The following is a 22,153-nucleotide window of genomic DNA, read 5'->3' on the forward strand; positions in this document are numbered from 1 at the left end:
AGTTCAACTTCTGACCCAGCCAGAACAGATTTTTCCCTTACTATATAGTTATTTATTAATATAATTGTAGTTATTAGACACACACTTGCTTTCAGTCAGTGTGTATGCCTCTGTAGCRCCCATGTTCAAGGGCACCAAAGTTACTTTATCCATAGTTTAGCTTTTAAAAATGGAGGAGGAGCTTTAAATAAAGCTCAAATTGGATCCCAGCGGAAACTGGCATTAGTGGCTGTGCTGATATAGTGCTGCTGTTGAGCACTGTGMGGTGTCATCGTTGGGTCTCCACGACTGCGCTGAGCAGTAGCAACCTGAGATCATCCCAGTGAGCAAACGAGCAACTCTGCCACTGAATTCTCCAAGGCAGAATCGGGGCTTAAAAATCAAGTCTTGTCCAAGTGCAGGGCAAACTTTAAATAATCAAAACCTCCAGCACTAGGTAGAGCATGAAGTACTTTTGTGTTAGTGAGAATCGTGATTGTGACTACTAAATAGCCTGTATTATTCCCTGACCTGGGTGCAGGGCTAATTGTTTATCACTGACAAAATCCCCCGTTTTCCCACTTTGTACAGTCAATAGCCCAATGCTACAAAAGAAGTTGCAGTGCCATGAGTTTGGCAGAGGAAGATGCTGTTAATCAGGAATAAGGGGCACTCAGAATCAAGCTGAAAGTGYTCTCAAAGTAGTTTTTTTTCTCTCAAGATAAGAAAGACTTAATGATTGCATTATCTCACTTCTTCCTATGTTTCTGGTGTACTCTTATCAGCTGATTTTTCTCCCAAACAAAATGTCTGAAATAAAATACTATAATGAGGGACAGAAAACCTCTTTTCTTTAGTTCTTCTGTTTGTAGCTGCATGATAGGCACTTGAGTAATGCTTGGTTACCTTGGGCACCAGCATGTCTGAAAAATGGGGAGTTGTTTTGGAAGTCAAATGCCATCCTCCCTGTGATCCCTATGGGGAAGGCTCGTTTGGGGGCTTTAAAAGCGTTTGTCAGGAGAGAGCAGCTCCAGAGGCTTTGAGCCAAGCCCTGATTGCCCTGTCAGTCAGGGTGCCGAGGAACCCGGATCTGCAGAGATTGATGCTTGACAGAATAATTAGAAAACTGTCACTGAAGTAGCCCCGCTGGTGTTCCCTAAAGCAATGTGCCCATACCCAATGCGTGCTGTCCAAATCTAGAGGTTAAATGTTCACTAAGACAAAATACAGTGTCATCAACAGAAATTACTTTAAGCGTGCTGTGGAAGGGATGCTCCTCAAGCCCCTAAAYGGAGGCTGCATTTGTTGAACTTCCCTGCTTTGATCCTGCTCAGGAACTCRGAGGTTTTCAACCTGTTGGTTTAAACTTAGCAATGTGATCTCTGGTTCACATTGGATCTGGATCTCCCTTCCAACCTCAACCTCTGTGACTCTGTGATTATTAAACATTTTGGTTACGTAGGGTAACTCTTGAAGAGTTAGAGTTTCTTGGTRTTTCTGTTTGCTTTGCAGCATGGAGTTTATTTAAAGATAGTGGTGTTCTCAGTCAGTGTTCTAACTGGTTTTGGATTCTCTATGTAGTAAAGGCAAAGAGTAATTAAAGACTTGTGTGGGGCACCTGGGTTTGTGGAGACACAGGTTGCATTTTTACAACTGGTAGTTTTGAAACTGCTGGGACTGTTTGCATTGGATCTGTCAATCAAAAGTGGAATTCACTCCACTTCTTCCCTCTTTCTCTCTCCTTTTTTTGATCCTTGTAGGTATTGAAGGTCAGTGCTTTGATGGGTTTAACTAACAATAATTTTCAATTTTTTCCCAGAGTTAGAGATGAAATTTCAAAACTGTCATAAAAAGAGAAGATTTATTTCCRTGAGCAGTCAGGATCTAATTCTCATCTTAGTGGAAAAGTTGTATTAGTTATAAAATCTTCTGCTCCTAGAGTGTTAGTGCTGTCTTGCATTAATCTAACTAAGATTAGGTACTAAGATTAGATACTTAATACTCACCCAAGTCTGTCTTGTGCAGACTGAACTAAAGTGTTCTGTGATAGCCTAGTTTAAAAGACTTCTGGGATTTTATTTTCARCCTCTAGTATGATATGTGTTTTACCAAGCTCAGAAGCAGTGTGTACAAGTAATACATGTGTGCAGTTATGTGCATACATACATGGAGTCTTATAACAGCATTCACATAACTGTGTGAACCATGAAGCCAAATATTGCATGTTGGCACTGTGACAGTTAAGGAGTCTGTGGAATATGTTTTCATAAACTCCAGATTCCCGTGCAGTCTTATTTTCCAAACAGTATTTGGGACTGTAATTTTCAGTTTTTACAGCTTCAGCTTTCCAGAATGAAACAGACTGTGGCAGGGAAGATGAATCAGGGCCACCAGGAAACTGCCACAGTGGAAGACCAGAAGTGCAGCTTCCCCACTGACACAACTGGGCTCCTGTGGTCACTGGGGACAGTGTGGCAGCTCTYCAGGGCCAATCCTATCAGGAGAGCAAGGGGAGCTGTCTCCCTCCTTTCAAGAACGAGTAATTTCCTATCAGAAAAGTCAGCTCAAAGAGATGAGGCAGAAGGGACAGGGCAGATCTGGCTCTTAGAATTTCTACTAGAAATCTAGAGGTCACAACCACTGATCGGATGAGATGATGAAGCAAGGCCAAAGGCTTGTTGATCTGTCTGCARTGTTATCTGTGTGCTTCATGAGCAAATGAATTTCTGGAATTATTTTCTGTAAAGGCTGTAGTCTTTGCTTTGCTTGTCCCGCAAGAGTACCAATAGTGAATAAAATGAGAATGTTTACAACAAGAATCTGAAGGGAACCTGGGACTTGGCACTGAGGATGGCTGGCTTGCTGGGCACAGGATCTTCTCTTGCGTGAGGTGGGTGCTAGGACAGAATCCTTCCCTCAGGAGGGTATCCAAGAGGGCCAACCTCTGCTCACCCAACGTCACATCATGGAGGTGCCGTGTTTGAGGTGCTGTCCTTCCTCAGTAGCTGCCTGCATGCAGGGTGAAGGTATGCGTTAAGTTTGTGCAGCCTCAGAGAGAACAGACCTTTCAGTACAGTTGTGTTTTTTTCCCCCCAAACAGCCCTTTAGATTTCAAAAGAGTATGTAAACTGACTTTGCACTGACTTGTAGATGCTACATCAGTGACAGAATTGTTTCTATAGAAACTGGCTTCCTCAAAAGGTTCACATCAAGAAGCCTGAACCAAAGAAATAGTATGAAATAAAATATTTAATGGTATGGAGGCTATATCTTTATGAYTATTGCTGCTCCTGGGGAGAATCCACGTAGTACATGCGTATCTCTGGTGCCTCAGAGATGATGTCGCTCCAAACTCACGGCAATAAAATCTTTATAGCCTCTCRCATCACCTCATGTTAATCTGTATTCTGTTTTTTTCTGTAATACATGCCAGCTTTCTGAGCATGTTCCGTACACATTTTTATCGTAACGCTTTTTAGGTAAAGTTTTTTTATCTTAGTGTTATTCTCTAGTCCGGAGTTTCTCAGTCTCTGTYATACCTTGCCTACCCTCAGGTACAGTAAAAGCATTTGCTCTTTTTTCTCTTGTTAACATATATTTAACTGTTGTGAATTTTGATTGTATTTGGTAAATACATGAAAACACAAATATGGTAGAACTTATTTCCTGKCTGTTAAAGTCACTTCCATGTAGGTTTGGATAAATGGGAAAAAAAAACTGTGCCTGAAGAAGTCAGAGACCATCAAACACAGTTGAGGCAGGAAGGGAAAGGGTTGCAGGAAGTATTAAAACTCTCTGAAAATGCAGTAAGGAAACTGGAATGGTTTCATTCATCTAAGGCCCAGATTTGCGTGGATTTTAATTGACRGCTTTGGTCTTCTGTTGTGGTGTCTTCAGACTTGTTAAACCTCTGAAGATCCTTTAGGAGTCCATTTTAGAGCTAGTATTTTTAATTAATCTCTTMATTTGTCACTTTTATTGCAGGAAGAAAAGGACTTTTTTGGGGGGGGTAGTATCTGCAGACACTAACCCCTTTAAAGATTTTTTTCTGTTTATCTTGAACTTCAGAAAATGACTCCTTTTTAAAAAAAAAATTGTGAATGCTTTATAAAACAACCAGACTATGACAATAAGGAAAGAATGTGAAATTAGATGTCCATTTAAAATAAACAAAATGAAGGGCCACCCTTTCAGTGTTTGAGCAGCTGGGGTTGGGTGCAGCTGAGTGGAAATCACTTGTATAACTGACCTTCTGAATGAATATAAATGAGAGTTGATTGACCTATTACAATTTGAATAGAGACACTTATTTTTTTGCTGTTCTGTTACAATAGCACCTAAAAACCCTGGTTGAAATATGAATTGCCTATGCCTGAGGTAAAGAACTCTTCTTCCCCTGAAGCARCTTGGTCTGAACAGGCAAAGCAGGAAAAGAGAAGACTGGAAGAGCAAGAGCTTCCCGAGATTGCAGAGTGTTCAGTGACAGAGTATAGTGGTGGTTTTACCAAGAAACTAAAAAAAATGTTCTTTATTTTGAGTTGTGTGGGTGTTTTTGTTGGCATGTTTTTTTTCCTGTGGACATGCTGGATCAAGGAGGYTTGATCTGGCTTTTCTGTCAGGAAATTTGCAGAATTTACAGGAGATTTTATTTATTAGCTTCCAAAATCAATAAATGTATATCAAGCACAAATGCATACTACTCTGTCTTGCAAAGCTCAAGAGAATCCCAGTAAAATGAGGTCACTTTGATTTCATCTCAGCTCTCTGCCTTGTTGAAGTAGAGGCCTTCCAAGAGAAAAAGGTTCCTTCTGGAGATTTAATGCCCTGCAGATTTACAAGCTAGATGCTTAAGCAGTAACAAGTGAGGCACTAAGGCATTTCTTGGGGATTAATGACTGGCTGGGAGGAGTTGATGGCTCGAAGAATAACTGAGAACCATTAACCTCCATTGGTCATTAATCTTCAAAGAGTGCTTTGTGCTGAGGTCATTAAGGGTATTAGAAAATAAATATTGGGGGAGGTGAGGGCAGAGGGAGGGTTATAGAGGCTTCTTAAATACATGGTTTGAATGGTTGGGTAGCTCCCCAGGGTCCATCCTAAGTCAAGTAAGGTAAGCGGTCATGGCTGTTGATGGTCTATAAAGGGTTAGTAATAGTTTCCCTGAGGTGGCCAGGGACACTGCTTTCCTTCAGCATTGAACTGTGGTGGCCCCTATGCTTCTTTGCACAATGGTAAGGTGTTGGATTCTGTTTCCTAGCAGTCAGACTTGCTTTGTGTATGGATYGTCTTGAAAGTGGCCTTCTGAGTTGTGAAGACCTCTGGTCTGCAGGCGGAAGACTGGTGTCACCTGGAAGAGTGGATGCACACGGGTAGCTGGAGACAGATGTTTCTAGCAGTCTGCAAAAGGCATTTCATTTGCTTTTTGCCTATATGACATGCAGCTGCTTTTAATCTTTAGAATCACATTCTGTCACTCTTTTAGTACTTGAAATTACTTGCCACTTTGTGAATACTAATTTTTGCCAAGGGTAATCCTGAYAATGTGTGTTTCCTTTTTTCTAGATGGCACCTGGAGATCAGTGTCTCCAGCCTTCTCGCACAGGGTCAGCAAAGGAACTGGGAGGCATGTCTTTGGGTTTTGTGCTTAGATATCCTCGCTGCAAAGTGCGATACCCTTTGCTTACTTAAGTCTASAGAAATTTTTATTTTGGGAAGATCAAGCAGATGAGGTCTTGGAGTGACAGGAGTTACCAGTGCATTTTTCACATTGTCTCAGCCAAGGAAACACTTGATATCTGAGAGTCAGGACTTATTTACCTTCCAGCTGYGTTTAAGGAAATAAGATGCAGGATGCTTGAGGCATGTATGGAATGCTCACTGAATTTTAACTTTSAGGGTGTTATCTTTCATCTGTGCTTTGCAGAAGAGTCCGCCTAAATAGGCACATCCACATTTCCAGGGATTACAAATACTTGAGGAATTTGTCTTTTTTAAAAAWATATTACAATACCAATTTAAGAAGCTTGAATTGAAATTTTTTTCCCCTGCTGATTTTGTCCTTTTCTATTTGGCAGACTCTAATTTCTTTCCCACCCTCTGTTTCTAATGAACCTTGAAATTACCCCAGCCTTTTCAGTTTCCTTCTTGATGCACTGTCGTCATCAGTATTACAGTAACTGTCCTAATTGCCTCTGTTTCCATGCCTTTAAATGTATATCCAGAGACCTGCTATCTCTGCTTTGATACTTGCTTGAGCATCCCTTTCAGTTATTTTTGTTATTAAGTGTATATTATTCTTGTACCATGTCAAGTGTCTGCCATTCCTGTTTAATTTTCTGCACTCAGCTTTCTTGCATACCTACAGTGCTTTAATGGCAGAGATTTGTTTAAAAAACTATGGGTTCAGCTGGGACGGCTCTACCAAAGCAAATGCAGGTGAGTTCATTCTATACCTTTTATATTCTGTACTTGAAGAAAAGCTGAGTGCTGCCTACTTTTTACTATAGCAATTTTAGCAACTTTATATCTGTAATATGCTTGATATTAAGATGCATAGAAGCTATGCAAAACCAGTGCTGTATTTCTTCCTTGAGACACAGGCTTTATGATTAGTTAGACAAGGCCTTTAAAATCCTCCATGACTTCCTGCCTACTATTGACTAGTAATTGCTGCCTTGTTCCAAGTCCTGTGATTAAGTTAGCATCTATTTTTTTAAGAAAAGTTTTTCCATCTTGATATACATAGTTGGTTAGATTAGGAAGATGCTGCTTACAGCTTTAAGCTTTTCCATAGTTTATCTGCTTTTACACTTGAGATTCTATTTTTCACCTTGGAATTTTCAGAGTTTCCACTCCCAATTGCAGAATGCTGTCCCCTTATCAAGTATTAGATACATTCACTCTGCAGAGGCAAAAGTTATTCTGTGATCTTCCACTTGGTAATGTAATAGATTTAATTTAAGTGATTTTTTGAGGTCTGATTACCTTTTATGGTTCTTTTCTCCATCTCCATTTTCTTGCCAAAATTTTTGAGAATGCAAAATTTAAATGCGGGCATTAAAAGACTCTTAAGAGGAGAAATGGCTGAGACAGCCCTTGCTTTGTGCTCCAYGTATATTGCACAGGAAAGAATGTGAAACAGAAATTTACGGGGMTGAAACGAGAGTGGGGAAAGATAACAAGAGCCAAATTTAAGTTAGAGATTTCTTTAACAGCYGTGCATAATGTGGCGCTCTGGAGTGTGAAAAAGAGGCTGAAAGTCCTTTTTTGGTTCAGTCTGTAAAACTTGCCTCGTCTTACTAAAACATTTTAAATGGAAGACTTTACCACAAGTGAAAGATGAATTAATCAATTCAAGCCTAAGGCAAGACAAGGTATATGTCAAGTTATAAGTTTTTGGTGAAAAGCTGTCTGCTACTGTGGTTGATGTGTGCAAGTTGCATAGCAAGCTATGCAATGAAATTGGAAACTTAGGAATAAATACGTGTCTGGTGTTGAAAAGTGAAYGAAACAGACCTGTGCTGCCACTGAGTGCTCCCAGAAAAGATTTTAGCTTGTAGAAAATGAAAAATTAATGAGAAACAAGCGACAACTTCAGCATCTTGTTATACTGAAGGAAACCACTACCTTTAGCTTTTTCATAATTGGAAAACTAAAAGCTATCCAGAAATCAATAAAATAGTACTTGCTTCTTTGAGGGCTTGCATGCAAGTCTCAACGCTCCCAGCTGTGTGCCACGTTTAATTGCACCCATGTTTATTTTTTGCTGTATGGATGGAGGACCACGGTTTTAGGAGAATGCTCATAAACACACACTGTGCAAGTGCAGGGCTGAAGATTCCCAGGATCAGGGCACCGAGTGATGCTTGTTCTGATATGTGCTAAAACCAGAGGCTATTTCAGGGCTAACAGGAATGGTTGAGAGGGTTCAGGGTTGAGAGGAATAACCCAAGCAGCCTGGTGATATCCATAGTAAGCAATACATAAGGCAAACCATTGCAGACTTCCAAAGCTGCCAAGAAAGTTTCTCCTGCTACAGCCATGGAGTTAAGCTGTATCTTGGCTGAGGTAGTTGTCTGATTTTTGTGGGTTGATGAGAAGGAGCTTCTTAGTTGTTCAGCTGTAAAATACTTGGGAGATTTCCACTGACCTGTTCATGTGAGTTGTTTCTAACTGATGGCACTCAGAGCTCTCCAGATTAGGTGGATTTGTGGAATTTGCTTGTCAAATAATAAACTTGGAACAGAAAGGAGGGCTGCAATTCCCCAGTATTGTGTATGGTAAGAGTTCAGACAGCTACAAATAAGACTTGTAGGGACTTACTGGATTTAGCTTGAAAGCTTTGAAGAGTAAAAGATGATTCCAGAAGTAGTTTTATAACTTTTATGTGACTTCTGTTCAATAGAAAAAGTAGAAGGTACTCAGTGTAGAACTACTTTGGCGTTTTCTGTCAGTTCCAGTGTTCTCTAGAAGTCATTAAGCTGCAGCCATCAGAGCAAATCAGTGATTTTGGATTTGTTGGTAATCAAAACCTAGCAGGTAATCATAGATGCAGGCTCCAGTGGTGATTAGCAGGACCACAGTTGTTTTTCAGGAAGGGAGGTTTCATGGAAGCTTGAGGTCCAGGCCTAAAAACTGAGCTGAGGGCCTTGAGTGGGAACTCCTTCCAATAAGCCCTAGCAACTGGGGCTATTTCAGAGTTYATTTCAGAGCTGTTCATTCTAAGAACCCAAATGTCCTGTTGGTACTGGCGTGTCACATTGGCATTGCTGTCTTGCATTGRCAATTTACTGTAAAGGACTGTGGTGAATTAGCTTTCTTTTGAAACACCAATATCRTGAGTTTTTGGGAACCAAAGTAGCCTGTCCTTGGAGGAAGGAGAAGAATGTAGGATCAATAAATACAGCCATGAGCAGAAGGTTTGCCAGTCTGGAGCCCAACTGTCATCTTCCCTAGTTATTTTATCTTTGCCAGTGACCTTGGCTAGATGGCTAATTGCAATAGAAAGGTTAAAGAAGCCCTGTATGAGGCAGTTAGGAAACAAACTCATGCAGAAGTTCAATTTCATGCAAGTTTTTTTAATTAAAACTTTGTATTGACTATTCAGCAATAAAACTGTTCATGTGCTTGCCATGGGTAGATGTATTTGTAAAGGTCATTCCTGTTCAATAGGAATAACTAAATTGGCTTGCGTGTTCACTGTACCTCAGACTAGTAAAAATAAAAGAAGGCTCTGTGCGTGTGAACAAGCACATGATTTGTTTTTAAAATTTGTTGTGTTTTTAATGTCTAATATGAATGTGCTGTTCCATATTGTGCGTTATTGTTCTCTTCTGTTGTTGTCTCACCTCAGTTATTTGCTTTATTTGGACCTTTGGCTGTGTCACAGCTCATGTTGCTAGCGCACGTGTATGGATCTCAAATGAAATCTTGAGGCTTTCCCAGCAAGGTGCCTGCCAAAATGAATAGTGATCCTTTCATTTCCTTGGCTTTTGGAATCCTGTCTGTCTTGTTTCTGATCCATGGCAATACTTTTCCCTTCCACAACAAGTTACTACTTTGATCTGTTGCAAAGAAACCTTTACAAATGCTTCTGTATAACTGCTGACGCAGTCTTTAATTCTGAATTCTAACGCTGCTTGGGTTATTGTTAATCAAATGTGTATTTTTTGTTATATGGGCATTTGAAATGTCGAGAAATGGTGGCAGATGTGAACGTTATGTATTGGAGTATTTATGAAGGGATTTTCCTAGGYTCACAAAGGATCTATCACACTTTTCCAGCACTTCTCACTTGTGATTTGCATCAGTTTTGATTGCGGCAGTGTGTTGCCTGGAGCTGAGATTGGTAATCATTTCATTTCTGAGATAGCTTTGGTTGTGTTGTTCTGGAGCGTTTTATGAAGAATCTATCCAAGTTCATATGACCAGAATAATCCCAAAGGAAAGGAGTGAGATAGTAATGACTGTGCCATGTACCTTGACTGCTTTCATGTAATTTGTTGAATTTTGTTCTAGAACATAAATTTAGGACATAAATGAAAGGCCCATCCTGCCTGACCAACCYGATCTCCTCATAATTATTCTGTGATTCTGTTTTTCCCATATAAGTGGCGAATAAACATACACATATTGCAACCATAGCCAAAACTATATCCAAGCAATGGATTAGATTTTTGTTCCTGTTTTTTTGTTTATTTTTGTTTTATTTGGGGAGGAGTGGGGAGGTTGGAATAATACAACATTCCTACAAGGAATTCAGTCTTTTTACATGAGCAATATAATTTGCGCTGTGTTCAAATTGACTCCGGATTGCAGTATTTGAAAATCAAAATGAAAACAGCATTTTACSAGACATATAATCATACAGACTTCCAGGTCTAAACATGTTGATATGAAAAAAAGCTATTCTCGTAAATTATTTAAGCCTATGAAATTAATTTTCTTCTGATTCATTTTTTCCATATTAAAAGCTTGCCCTCTGTGTCTTCAAAATACGACAGGATTTCAAGCAGCTGATGCCAGTGACAACTTYCCACAGCTTAAGAGTTACCTTATTTTTACACAATTAGTCTTAACCCCTGGCCTTTCCCATTTTTCCCCACTCACGCAGGCACTTTTCAATTAATAAGAGGGCTGGCATCTTAGCAGTGCAGAGAGATAGGCAAGCCTGCAATTAATAGATAACCTGGAACAATAATTTTAATAGCCCGTGATTGAGCTTATTTAATATGGAAGGAGATTTCCTCCCTTAAAACAAAGAGGAAGGGGATGTGTGCAAGATTGCCAACATGCAGCAGGGCTTTGCCATTGTGTGCAATGAAAAGAGCTGCACATCTGTAGATAGTTGATAATTCAGATAATTATTCATCTGTGTGTAACTGACTGTTTCACAATAAGAGCGGGGTACAAGTTTGGGTTTTTGTTTTGTCTGAATTAGATGGGGAAATGATTAATTACAGAGCTACATTTTGTGTCAAGTTGTGAATAAATATGTTTAGCATTAGCGTGGTTGTTTACAAACAAGAAGTCCACATTGCTTGCCAGCAGTTTGATTAAAAAATACATTCAATTCATCACAAATTCTCTGTAGAAAAGATCTTTACATTTGTGTAGTTTGACATATTGTAATTAAATTCTTTTTAAAACATTTTAATTAGCCTGAAGCAAACTAGAATCCTTTGGTTTGCTCTTTGTGAGCACTCCAAGGTGTCACCAAGGTAAGAGCTATTCAGAATGCTGCAGGGTGTTTTGGCACTGTGGGGGTTTGAGGATTTGTTTGGTTTTGTTTTGTTTTTAACACAATTTTGACCGTGTTTTGGAAAAATCCTCAGCGCTAATATGCACCCATGTCTGAGAGATGGACTTTTCAAATTACTTTAAAAAAAATATATATAAATTCAGAAAACAGCCCTTCAACTCTAGGCTGGTACCCAAAAGTCCCACAGCAAGTACTTTGGTCTGATGTCCCACAATGGGAAGTTTTCAGCCCAAGAGAGGAGAGTCTTCTGGAACGGGGTCTTGTTGCAAAGATGTTTAGTTTGTTCATCTTATTCTGTGTATGAACCCTGGAGAAGCAGTGACCTCCGTGCCTTTCACAGGACATTAGATGAGGTCTTTAGAGCAAACCTGCATGTGTTATCTTCTTGCTTCCCAGAACAATCACCTTCATTTAGGTATTGCCCCTCTTTAGGTTGTGCATCACCGTGGTGCTGGCTGTTAGCATCTACTGTAAGAATTCGAGCACTAAAAAAGCAACTGAAATGAATTTACAGACTGTAGCCCAAAGTGCGGCTTTTAGTTCCCACTTGAACTACTGTCATTTTTCAGCTCCTTGATTAGCTTAATTGCTGTTACAGTACAGTGCCATTACTATTGTTGTTATTGCTGTTATTGCCCTTTCTTATTGGCTTTTGATGGACCAGGACTTCATTGTACTAGACAGTACATCAAGCAAGAGGAAAAACAGCCACTAATTTAAGGACCTCTTAGGATATGGTTTTGCTTCACAGCTAAATCATGCAAGGGGAAAAGGAGAGGTTGTGTTTCCCTCTCATGCTATTAATTGGATTTAAGCCATCATAAGAACTAACTGCTCCAGTAAGGCCCATAATGAAAAGCAGAGATGAGTCTTCAGTTTTGGGGTCTTGAGTTGCCCTAAGTATGGGGTCTAAATAGGCTGCTTGGGAGATTCTTAATGAAAAGTGTCTGCTTGTGAAACCACCCCCCTTGGGAACACTTTTGGGTAATCTCTCTTTTGGAGTCTCCCTAGCTCCTCCTGTGCTTCAAAATTAACAGAACCTGCCTATGATACAGTCATTAAACTGCTTCTGCCTGTGATAATTTCCTTGCTTGTTCTAAACTGTTTAGAGTAAAATACCACCTGTATTTTGGCTTTTACACTACCAGTTTGTGAAGGACTTCATCTGCTTGGGATGTACTTGTTGCTCATCTGTTTAGCATTTAATATTGCAGTTACTTTTGCAGTGTATTAAGGTTCTTAAACAGTTTTGGTTTAGTGTTTTTTTTCTCTTTGGATTTCTAAATGAAGAAATTACTATTGTGTTTATATGCTTAATTTGCTGATATAATGCAATATTGATCACTGCAGAAAATCTGAATTCAGGAAAAGTCTGTTGCTAAAGGCAAGCAACAGCTTTTGGCTGTGATGGATGGTCAGTTTTATAACTGAATAGTTGCTGGCTTTTTGCTAGTTTTCCTGCTTCTGGTATGGAAGATCTGGTTGTACTCAATTCCAGGGTTTCACTTGTGTAACCTGAGTCCCGTGCTGATAGTTTTGGGGATTAAATGCAAGACTTTCAAATCCTCCTATGGTTTTGATTTCTAACTGTCACTATAAGGTGTCCAAACATTTAGGTAGGTTTAGAAAACGCAGAAGGTGGCTCTCCTAGTGACAGTTTTCTTGACCATACTGCAAAATCATTTGTCAAAGAGGAGAATATGGTCAGTGAGACATCCATGAACCCGTGTGTTACTCTACAGACCTGCTATGAGATGCAGGGAGCAGCTTGTGATTTATGTGCATCTCCTGGTCATTTTAATGTATATGACCCCACCATGGGGGCCTTGAAAGCACATCCTTGATTTACTCTCATATTAAGTTCTCTTTTGCTAGATTAGATGTGATTGTTTCCCACTTGCTCCATCTGTTTCTTAATGTATCTCTGCGACCTCTCGCAGTTCAGATTGGTTGATTGTTTCACTTAGAGGTTGTGCTTAAAATGTTCCCCTCTGTCTTTATTGTGAGATGCTTTGATAAATTCCTGAGATTCAGCCAGTAGGTCATTCATGAATAGTTACTTGTCTGAAAGGTAAGTGATTCCCCTCTCTAATGGAGAGAATAGGTGGAAAAAAAAATTTATGGAAAATTAAAGTGATGGATCAGATTTTTCAGAGGAGTAAAGGGCCAGCACTGACTTGTGGAAGAGTCAGGCTGTTTTTTCCTCTTTTTCCTGAAGAAAACATGTTGAGTTGCATTTCATGATTTCACAAATAGCAGGACAACCCAGGAGATGCCCTTCTGTCAGCCCAATTCAAAATAATACAGTTCGTAGCTGAGCATCCTATTTGTGGGGATTTTATTACTGATCATTAATTTTTAAACTGTCCAAGATCATCCATCTTTCAAAAGTCAGCTTCTCCAATGACTGTGTTGAATATATATGGTCAGATATGGGTCTTCCAGAGAGAGCTATTTCTGAGACAAAAAGTCTAACCTGAGACAAAAAGGTCTAATTCTAAAGTCTAATCTAAAAAGTCTAATCTTTTGTCTCTTCTGAGACAAAAAGTCTAATCTAGGTCCTATTTTTATAGGAGTATACAGAACTTGTTCTATATCTTTGTCACCTTTTGTGCTATCTCAGTCTTACTATTTTTGTTTTGATTTACTAATGTGTTAATACTTAGCTGATTTYTGTGGGTAGCAATTCAGAGCCTAATGAGCTCAGTAGTTCAGGTTTTTGATGACTATGATGTTACTATAAAAGAACAGTTCTAATTATTTGGAGGTTTTAGATGTGTATATGCAATTCTGTACCCATGACAATGCATTTTTTGCACTTTAATTAAGCTCTTGAAATACAGAATTCTTTTTTCTTTTTTTAATAAAAAAAAGTTTTCCATCGTTTCAGTAAGAAAAATAGTGTGACCTAGATTGGAGTTTCTGTAATACTTCATTCTTTTCTGCATGGGGAATACATGTCAAAGATGTTTCTCCAGTGACAAAATAGGAAGAACCCAAGTGTCCCTAGAGCTGAAAAATAACTATTCTTCATCTGTTTTCTCCCTTGTGATAGGGAGATATAGTATTATTATACTGTAGGTAAATATAGTATTTATGTCCCTAAGGATATTTTTAAAGGGAGACTGAAGATGGATTTTGATCAGTGTTGGTTTCAGGAAATGAGTCCCTTGCCATGATGGTTTGAAAAGTGGTAGTTGGACCTGTCGCTTACCCAGAGGAGGCTGCAGGCCTGAAAACATGATGATGAGAAAAGTAAATGCCAGTGGTGTCATCAAGTCTGGCAGTGTGAATCTTTCAGTATGCGAAGCCTCTTGTACGACTACAGCTCCTGGGTTCCAGAGGTGGCTTAAACATAATACTACATGTCCAGGTAAAGTGGGTTTCTTACCTTTGATATATAGAGAAAACCAAGGCCTGTTTTAAACACTAAGATTTCTTTTTTTCTTGTCTTCCTTAATAGGAATGCAAACCCATGATGATTTGTCTGTTTTTTGTGTGATTTTTTTAAAAGATTTTTATTTTATTTCTTGGAATTGGTGATATTCATCGTACTGTTTGGAGACTAGCTTTGGATGTGCGTCATTTCCTAGGACCTTTCTCTGTGTGTGATGCTGCTGGTGCAAGTCACCTCCCAGGTCAGCCTAGGGAGTGTTGGAAAACTGGACAGGAACCAACCCCACTGATGCTTTTTCAATTAAAAAAGCCCATAGCCAAGTGCCTTGAAGAAGGATGTGGTAATGTTGTCATAGATAAATATGATTTCTCTGACTTGCAGGAGAATTTCTTTTACTGTTTCCAGCTAGCAGATGACAGATGTTTGAGAGCAAGCATGAGACTTCTGCTGCCTGGTTGACCTGTGGTTATTCTCATCAACCATAAACGTGCCTTTTTCCTCAGAGCCAGTGGTGTTCACACAAATCTTGCTCTCTTCCCCAGCTCACTTTGTTTATATATTCTCTTTTGATAGCATCAAATGGGCCTTTTGAAGACTACTTAAGTATCAGATATGGAGGGACTCTAAAAATAAAAGTAAATAATTTTAACATGATGCTTTGAAATACTGTGATTTGTTTAGGAGCTTGAGTAGCGTTCCTGGGCTTGTTTAACAGACCTTTGATATAAACCTAAAGACTTGAAGCAATCAGAATAGGTCACTAGTTCTGTTTAAATCAAGTCTCGTCATGGATATTTGTAGTTGTATTGCTTGACAAGTTACCAGAGATGATACAGGTAAGTTTTTGTAATTCTTTTAAGTTCTGTAACACACCAGAGTTCACTTAAATACTCTTAACCTGTTATTAAAAATAATAAACTAACAGCCTCTATGGATGTATACTTCACTAATTTCATTTTTATCATCCATATTTTCTAAGTCCTGTCTTTTTAGAGGAATATTGCCCTTTTTTTGAGTTGGAACAATTTAACATTATTGGCCTATTGCCCTTTAACATGCACAGCTGAACCCCAGGTCATAACGTATTGCTGAAACAGCAGGAGCATATGCTACCTGTTGTGTCATGTTGCTTAAATGCATTTTTGAAATGAGATTATTTTAATAATTGATTATTGTTTATCAGAAACCTAACTTGAACTTAAGATATTTTAAGAAGATTAAAAATAGCCAGGAGCTCAGTTGCTCTGAGAAACTGAGATGAAAAGCAGAGGCAAAATTCCAGCAAATATTAGATCAATCTTTCCAGTGTTGTGCTGTGGTGTGTTATCTGCCAGTCCTCATTTTATCTCATTCCATTAATGAAATAAGCTCTGAACCCTTTAAATTTTGGGGTTTTTATGCTATGGCCACAGTGGAATGAGACCAAGACCAGGCATGAAAGTCTCCATAGCGGTTTATCTGCTCTGCTGCAGAGTGCCTCCTTCCTGATTTTTTTCTCATCTCATTAAAAGTTGACCACCACAGTCTGGTCCCCCACAGTGTGACCTCTGCATTTGCAAACCAGCAAAAGCCGATAAAATTGGGCCCTTTCTAGACTGAATCTARAGATCAGTGAATGAGCCATTTTGCTCATCAGAAGCTGAAGTTGCTGCAGAGTTTGTTTTGCAGAAACRTGGTGCTCAGGACTCTACATGGTTCTATTTAGTAACAGAAGTACTTGGGTTCCTAAAAGGACTTGCCCCACTGCGGTGCGGGGGCTTCTCACCAGGCACCAAGGAAAGGGCTTAACCTGCYGACAGGTGAGACCTCAATTTTTGAGATGTTGATTTACCCCTTAAATACAGGCCAAAAAATAGCATTTGGGAAAACATTTAATCCACTTTTTCTACCTGTCAGCCACGTCCCTCTGGCCAGAAATCTGATTTTTCTTTTTTCTGGGATTTCATCAAGAGCTCCTCTGCTGCTCCTGGCATAATGCTGCATTACTAATGAATTTTAAGCCTTGACCCATTTTAAAATAGTCAAAAACATTCAGAATTGCCTTATATTGATATTTCTTTGCCTGACTGCAATCTTTCTTGCTTCCCTTTTAGATGACTCACTCTGCTTATATTTATCACCTTCAGACTTTGAAAGTTCCATCCCATAGAGGCAAAATAATATTCTGCCTCGTTTTTGTAAAGTAAAATGAGATAGTTTGGCTTTAAGTAGAAAAAATAACCCTGCTCTTCTCTCAAAAGAGGGTTTTTTTCTGTTCCCCTTCCACATTGCATCGCACTGTCCTCTAGTGGATAGTCCAGGCAATTATTTCTGTTCTCTGAGTTTTTGGTGCTTCTCTGATACARTGATGTTCGAGCTTTGTTTGCAGGAAGCCATAAACAGTAGCTACTATAAAAAGCTAGTGGATTTGAGTCAGATTTTCAAGACTGGATCAGAAAAGCCAGGTTTAACCTGCAGTCCAGGTTATCCTTATGTAAAGCCATTCAAAACTATTTGTATCTGACTCACCAACTGGAGCAGAAGGATGTAGAGTGAGGATGCTTAAGKGCATGGGAGCAGTTGTATTACATGGTGTTGAGTTTCCTTGGCTCATTCTGAAACGTCTCTCTTTCCCTGTCTCCAAAACACATCCCAGAGTAGAAAACTGGACAAATGCCGCTTGCTTCATATTCCATGAGTACATCTTTAGGTGATGAAAGAGTTAGGAGTGATCAATAAATGCATTTAGTCAGCTTGGGATGTAGAGGTGTTTTTCAGATTTCAATCAAAGCAAACAGTAAGCAGGTCTTGCCTAGTGCAGCTCTTTAATTTGCTGCAGGTGTAATTCTACTCATGGTGCCGAAGAGCTTGTTTTCAGCTAAAATAAATAGGCTGAGCTTCAGAGGAACGCTTTACAGCAAGGTCAGAGATAATATAGGTAATTTTATAATATTTACAGCACACGGTGTGAGCGTTCATGTGTCTGGGAGGGAAGCGGCACGCGCAGTCGGGCACTGAAAACAGAGGGAAAACGGCCGYGAGGGTGTCCTGCTGCCATCAGATGAGTTAGTGATCTTGGGAAAGTTCTCCCAAGACCCACTGGCAGGATTTCAATGCAGGGGGCCTCAGTGTTAGAATAAATGAGGTTGAGTTTTCTGTACATTGTACATACTGAAACATTTTGCTAGGAGATAAATGTTTTGTTAAATGCTTAGATGCTGGAGCGCGTTGCCAATAGTATTTAAAAAGGCCTTTGCTTTCAACTCGGGCCTTGGTGATGGCTTTTCCCTGCCAGTTTCCAGGCGTTTTTCCATGCCGGTGCCGGCGGGGTCAGCGGGATGCGGAGCCGGTTTGTCCTCTGAGGAGCCCTCGGAGTGGCGCCAGGCCGGGCGGCCGAGGCGGCTGCCTGTGCGGGAAGCTCCGGAGATCACGGAGCTTCAGTCCGAGCTCCTTTSGTGTCGGCCCTGGCTGTAGGTGAGGTGCTGTGCGCCCCTACCTGAATTCGTGGGATCAAATTCTCTGTGGTAGGGACGAAGAAGGTAAAGGGAAGAGAAATAGCAACTTGCAAGCGTCGGGTTTCTGTCCTCTCTATTTTTGTGTGCAGAATTTGTATTGTTAGGGCAGAAATTGGAGGATATTCGGTAGACGAGACTGTAGTYGCTGCAGACATCGAGACGTCCTACGTATGGATTTATAAATGGGCATTAAGAAGGGTGAAATGCTTTAGAGATGCTGCCTGTATTTATCCTGGAGTGTGTCATGATCAGATGTCATTGTGTGTTTTCTTAGGCTAAGAACACTATAGAGGGAGGAAAAAAAAGAGAAAAATTATTAAAGTTGTAGATGTTGTATCTAATTTTTAGGCCATGAGCAAGTGCACTAAAACTGTCCTTTCCCTGTACCTGCAGTGTTCGTAGTTGTTTGGAGCTTTTCGGATTATGTCAGTGATCCAATACACCTCTAGCACTAATCTCTGAGCACAACTACTTCTATTAATAGGGTAGCGCTTTTGGGTGTTGGGGGGCTTTTGTTTTCTTTTTGTTTTGTTTTCTTGATGCCAGATACTCAGAGGGTTGTGGGCACTGTCACCTAAGGCATGCAGCTGGGCAGAAATGGTGATTATAATACGAGCAGGGAAGCTTCTGAAGATATTTTGCCTTCTTAATATTTATTCAGCATGTTCTCTGTGTGTTAGATGCTGAGTATGTTGATATGTGCTGATCCTGATAACGCAATAAGAGGTTAATTTTTTTGGAAACTGTACACGTGGAGATTGTGCATTCTCCTTGCACATGAAATAGTGAAATCTCTTTCATCCATCTGCTGGGTCTGAATGTTAAGATCTTTTCAGGTTAGAAAGGCAAGATCTGCCCGAGCTGCAGAAGCAAATGTAAGCAATGCTCACAAATTTCAGCAGAGCTGAAGAGAATCTCTGCATCATCGGGTGTGATCCGTTGGCTTAGTTGTAAGATTACAATAAAACTCAAGATTGAATTCTCTACCTGAATCAGTTTCTTACTGATTGAATCCTTTTAGACTTCTCTCTAATTTAACAGAGTATTTTTTATTAAAGTCAAGGATACAAACATCAATTACCCAAGCTGCATCTAATTTCCTCCAACATTTTTTTTTCCTTTAGCTGCCAATGGATTAGAAGCCCTGATTAGAATGCAGCTTGGAAGTGGAAAGCAGATCCTTATATGAGAATGTCTGTGTCAGGAATTAAAATATCTGTACAGGGCACAAAATCCTCCTCCTCATCGCTGTTAATGCGAACGTGCTTGCTTAAGTTGGCCGGCCACGTGCCTGGTGCCAYGTCCCTAAATTAGGCACGTGTATTAGAAGGGACACAGCGGTGTCTGAGGCTTGTTCTGCTGCTCGACTGCTCCGTGGGCTGCTCCACTGCACGTGGTTTAATATCAGCRCCCTTTGCCTGGGTGTCCCCCTGCCACAGGGGTTTATGTCCTGAAGGACTGAAAAACTCTGTTTTATCTCTTCTGTTTTACCTCCTAACACTGCACTCTGTAGTTGTTGTATCATGGCACCTAATTGCAGAGGGAGAAATACGGATAGGGAGATGTTTAAGGGAACGTATTACTAATTATTGCCTGATACTTGATACCGTCTTTATCTCGTCGTCTTGCAAGTCAGTGCTATTCTGGAARGCTTTTTTTGTGACACTCAGTGAAGCTTATTGATGAGTGTCCAAAAACGTGGTGGATGCTCCCCAGTATAGAAGCAGCAACAGAATAACTTGGTAATCTCTGCATGGTGTCCGTTTGGTTCCTCGCTTTAACCAGGCTTCCCTCTACRGCTTGTTATTAACTTGGGTCCAGTGTTTGGGTTCAGTTGGGTTCAATTATGTTGATAAGGTGCATTGTGCTCTGTCCACCTTAGGACAAAAGTAACTTTATTTAGCTCTGACTGCGTTTTAGCAGTTAGTATTGTATTGAATTTCAGGAGTCAGGGGGCATCCTTGTTCCTGTTGAGCTGCGGACCCTGCAGACGTCTTGTRTGTCGTGATGGATGATTCAATTGTGAATTGGATGCAAGAATCCCAGTTTCTCGAAACTGAAAAAGCAGGAGGGGGTTAGGTTGTAATCAATTAATCTGCTGTAATTAATTCTCTTTGTTACATGTCTTGTTAATTAGAAACGATTTTACTTGCTTTATCAAGTCAGGGCGAGTATTTTACCTTCTCCTCTGTGCTGCTTATAGTGAAGGGTTCGTGCAAAGTGTTTTATGAAGTMTCCATGTGTCTACTTCATTTTTAAGAGGTTTCAGATGAATTGCAGATTGTAGGGTTGGCCTTAGGCTTTACMTATAGACACGTGTGTTTTCGCAGTGTGCTTGCACTCATGCTCACGTGCTGTTTTCTGAGCTCATCTCTGATAACTGTTCAAGTGCTTAGAGAAAAAAAATAAATTCAGACTAACAATTGATAAATCTGTGATTAAAAACAAAAATCCTCTTCTGTGCAATAATTATTTATGACATAAATTGCCTTACCACTTTAGACCAAGGCCATTAATCCAGGCTACCCCAGAAGTAGTCTCAGGATCAAGTTCTGTGGATTMTACTGTCACAACTTGTAGACCTCTTGGGGAGAGAGCCAGCCTAACGGAGGAGAATTTGTTACCCACTTTTGGATTTTATACCTCTATTTATAAAACCTTATGTTCTGCTGTTTCTTTCCTACAGGTCGAAGCGATTCTTGTGAACATTTTTGGTGGGATTGTGAACTGTGCCATTATAGCCAATGGCATTACCAAAGCCTGCCGAGAGCTGGAGCTGAAGGTGCCCTTGGTGGTCAGACTGGAAGGTGAGTGCTCGTGGTCTTCCCTTGGGAGCACTGGAAACCCTTCCGGCTGTCTTTGATCTCTGGGCGTGACTTAGTTGAACACTATAAGAGTATGTCCAATTCTGCATGCCAAGGATGACTTGAAATCACTAAACTCTCTCTCCTCACATATTTCTGTGTTCCTGGCCCCAGGTGGTAATGGAAGCAATAACATTTTGCAAAGAAAGCATAATGGTTTTGCTTGTAACATTTGTAATTCAAATAGAAACTTGCATCAAAATCATTTCTATTTACGGGATAGCTTGATTTTTTTTCCCAAACCATTTTTATTGAATGCAGTTCCACTATTGCCAAACCTCCAGCAGCACATGATTTTCTTAAACCTACTGCAGTAGCATAATTAAAAGATGCTAGAAACAGTATTCTTAGGAGAGAGGTTTCTGTAATGAGTTGTCCTGCTCAAATCCAATTCAGCTGAAAAAAAAATCCGGTAGAAAACTGTGTCTTTGGTAGTGTATAGGGAATAGTTTTGGGGATGCATCCAGCATTGCTTAGTTTGGGAAAGAAGGGTGCTCAGGCAGAGCAGCCCTTGGCCATTAGTAGCTTTTCTTTAGTGTAATAGCAGGGGAGTCCTTATTTCTAAAAAGTATCCTGAAGGAAGGAAGGAGGAAGGTGGTTCTGTCACTGAATGAAAAAGTGCTTTGCCTTTGTGCTGTGAAATCAGCCCAGCATTGCTATACTGAGAACTAAAGTGTATATAAATAGAGTCTTTTCATTTGTTTGAAGTTAAAATGACTTTAGAAAAAAMTCCTCTGTAGCCTTTTGCTGTAGTTAGGAGAGAGAATAAACTGCCTTGGATTTTAAAAACRAATAACAAATATTTTCACTGGATTTTCACCACTAAGCATCTTGTAAGGCTAACCAGATAGTTTAATGTGTGTAGAAGACTGAAGGATATTGGTTACAGGGAAGAACGATTTCGAATATGAAATCTCATTGCTTATCACTTTTATGCAATGTTGCTTTAGCTTCTTGTCATGGCAGAAAAACTTCCCTTATCTATCATGGCTTTCAGAGACTTTATCTATATCATAGCTATAAATGTCTTTTGCATTGCAAAAGGCTTCCTGTTCATCATAGCTGTTACTTAGTAAGTGCAGATAGTGGAAAAAAACTTTCCCTTTCCCTCTAAACAAGGGAGCTGCAAGTTGCTTCTAGAAACCAATATAAGAGAATC

General features: G+C 39.9%; 1 protein-coding gene across 2 annotated transcripts in view; it reads left to right on the plus strand.

Annotated features, from left to right (window-relative positions):
* SUCLG2 (succinate-CoA ligase GDP-forming beta subunit) overlaps positions 1–22,153 on the plus strand; it is an 86,514-nt gene that overhangs the window by 56,545 nt on the left and 7,816 nt on the right. For both annotated transcript variants that reach the window (XM_026052515.1, XM_026052516.1), the window contains one exon: positions 20,817–20,937. In XM_026052515.1, coding sequence (XP_025908300.1) covers positions 20,817–20,937 — 121 coding nt within the window. The remainder of the gene's footprint in view (positions 1–20,816; positions 20,938–22,153) is intronic.

The sequence above is a fragment of the Nothoprocta perdicaria genome, unplaced genomic scaffold (assembly GCF_003342845.1).
Source record: "Nothoprocta perdicaria isolate Ctin4 unplaced genomic scaffold, notPer1 scaffold_9, whole genome shotgun sequence".
Classification (NCBI taxonomy): Eukaryota; Metazoa; Chordata; class Aves; order Tinamiformes; family Tinamidae; genus Nothoprocta; species Nothoprocta perdicaria.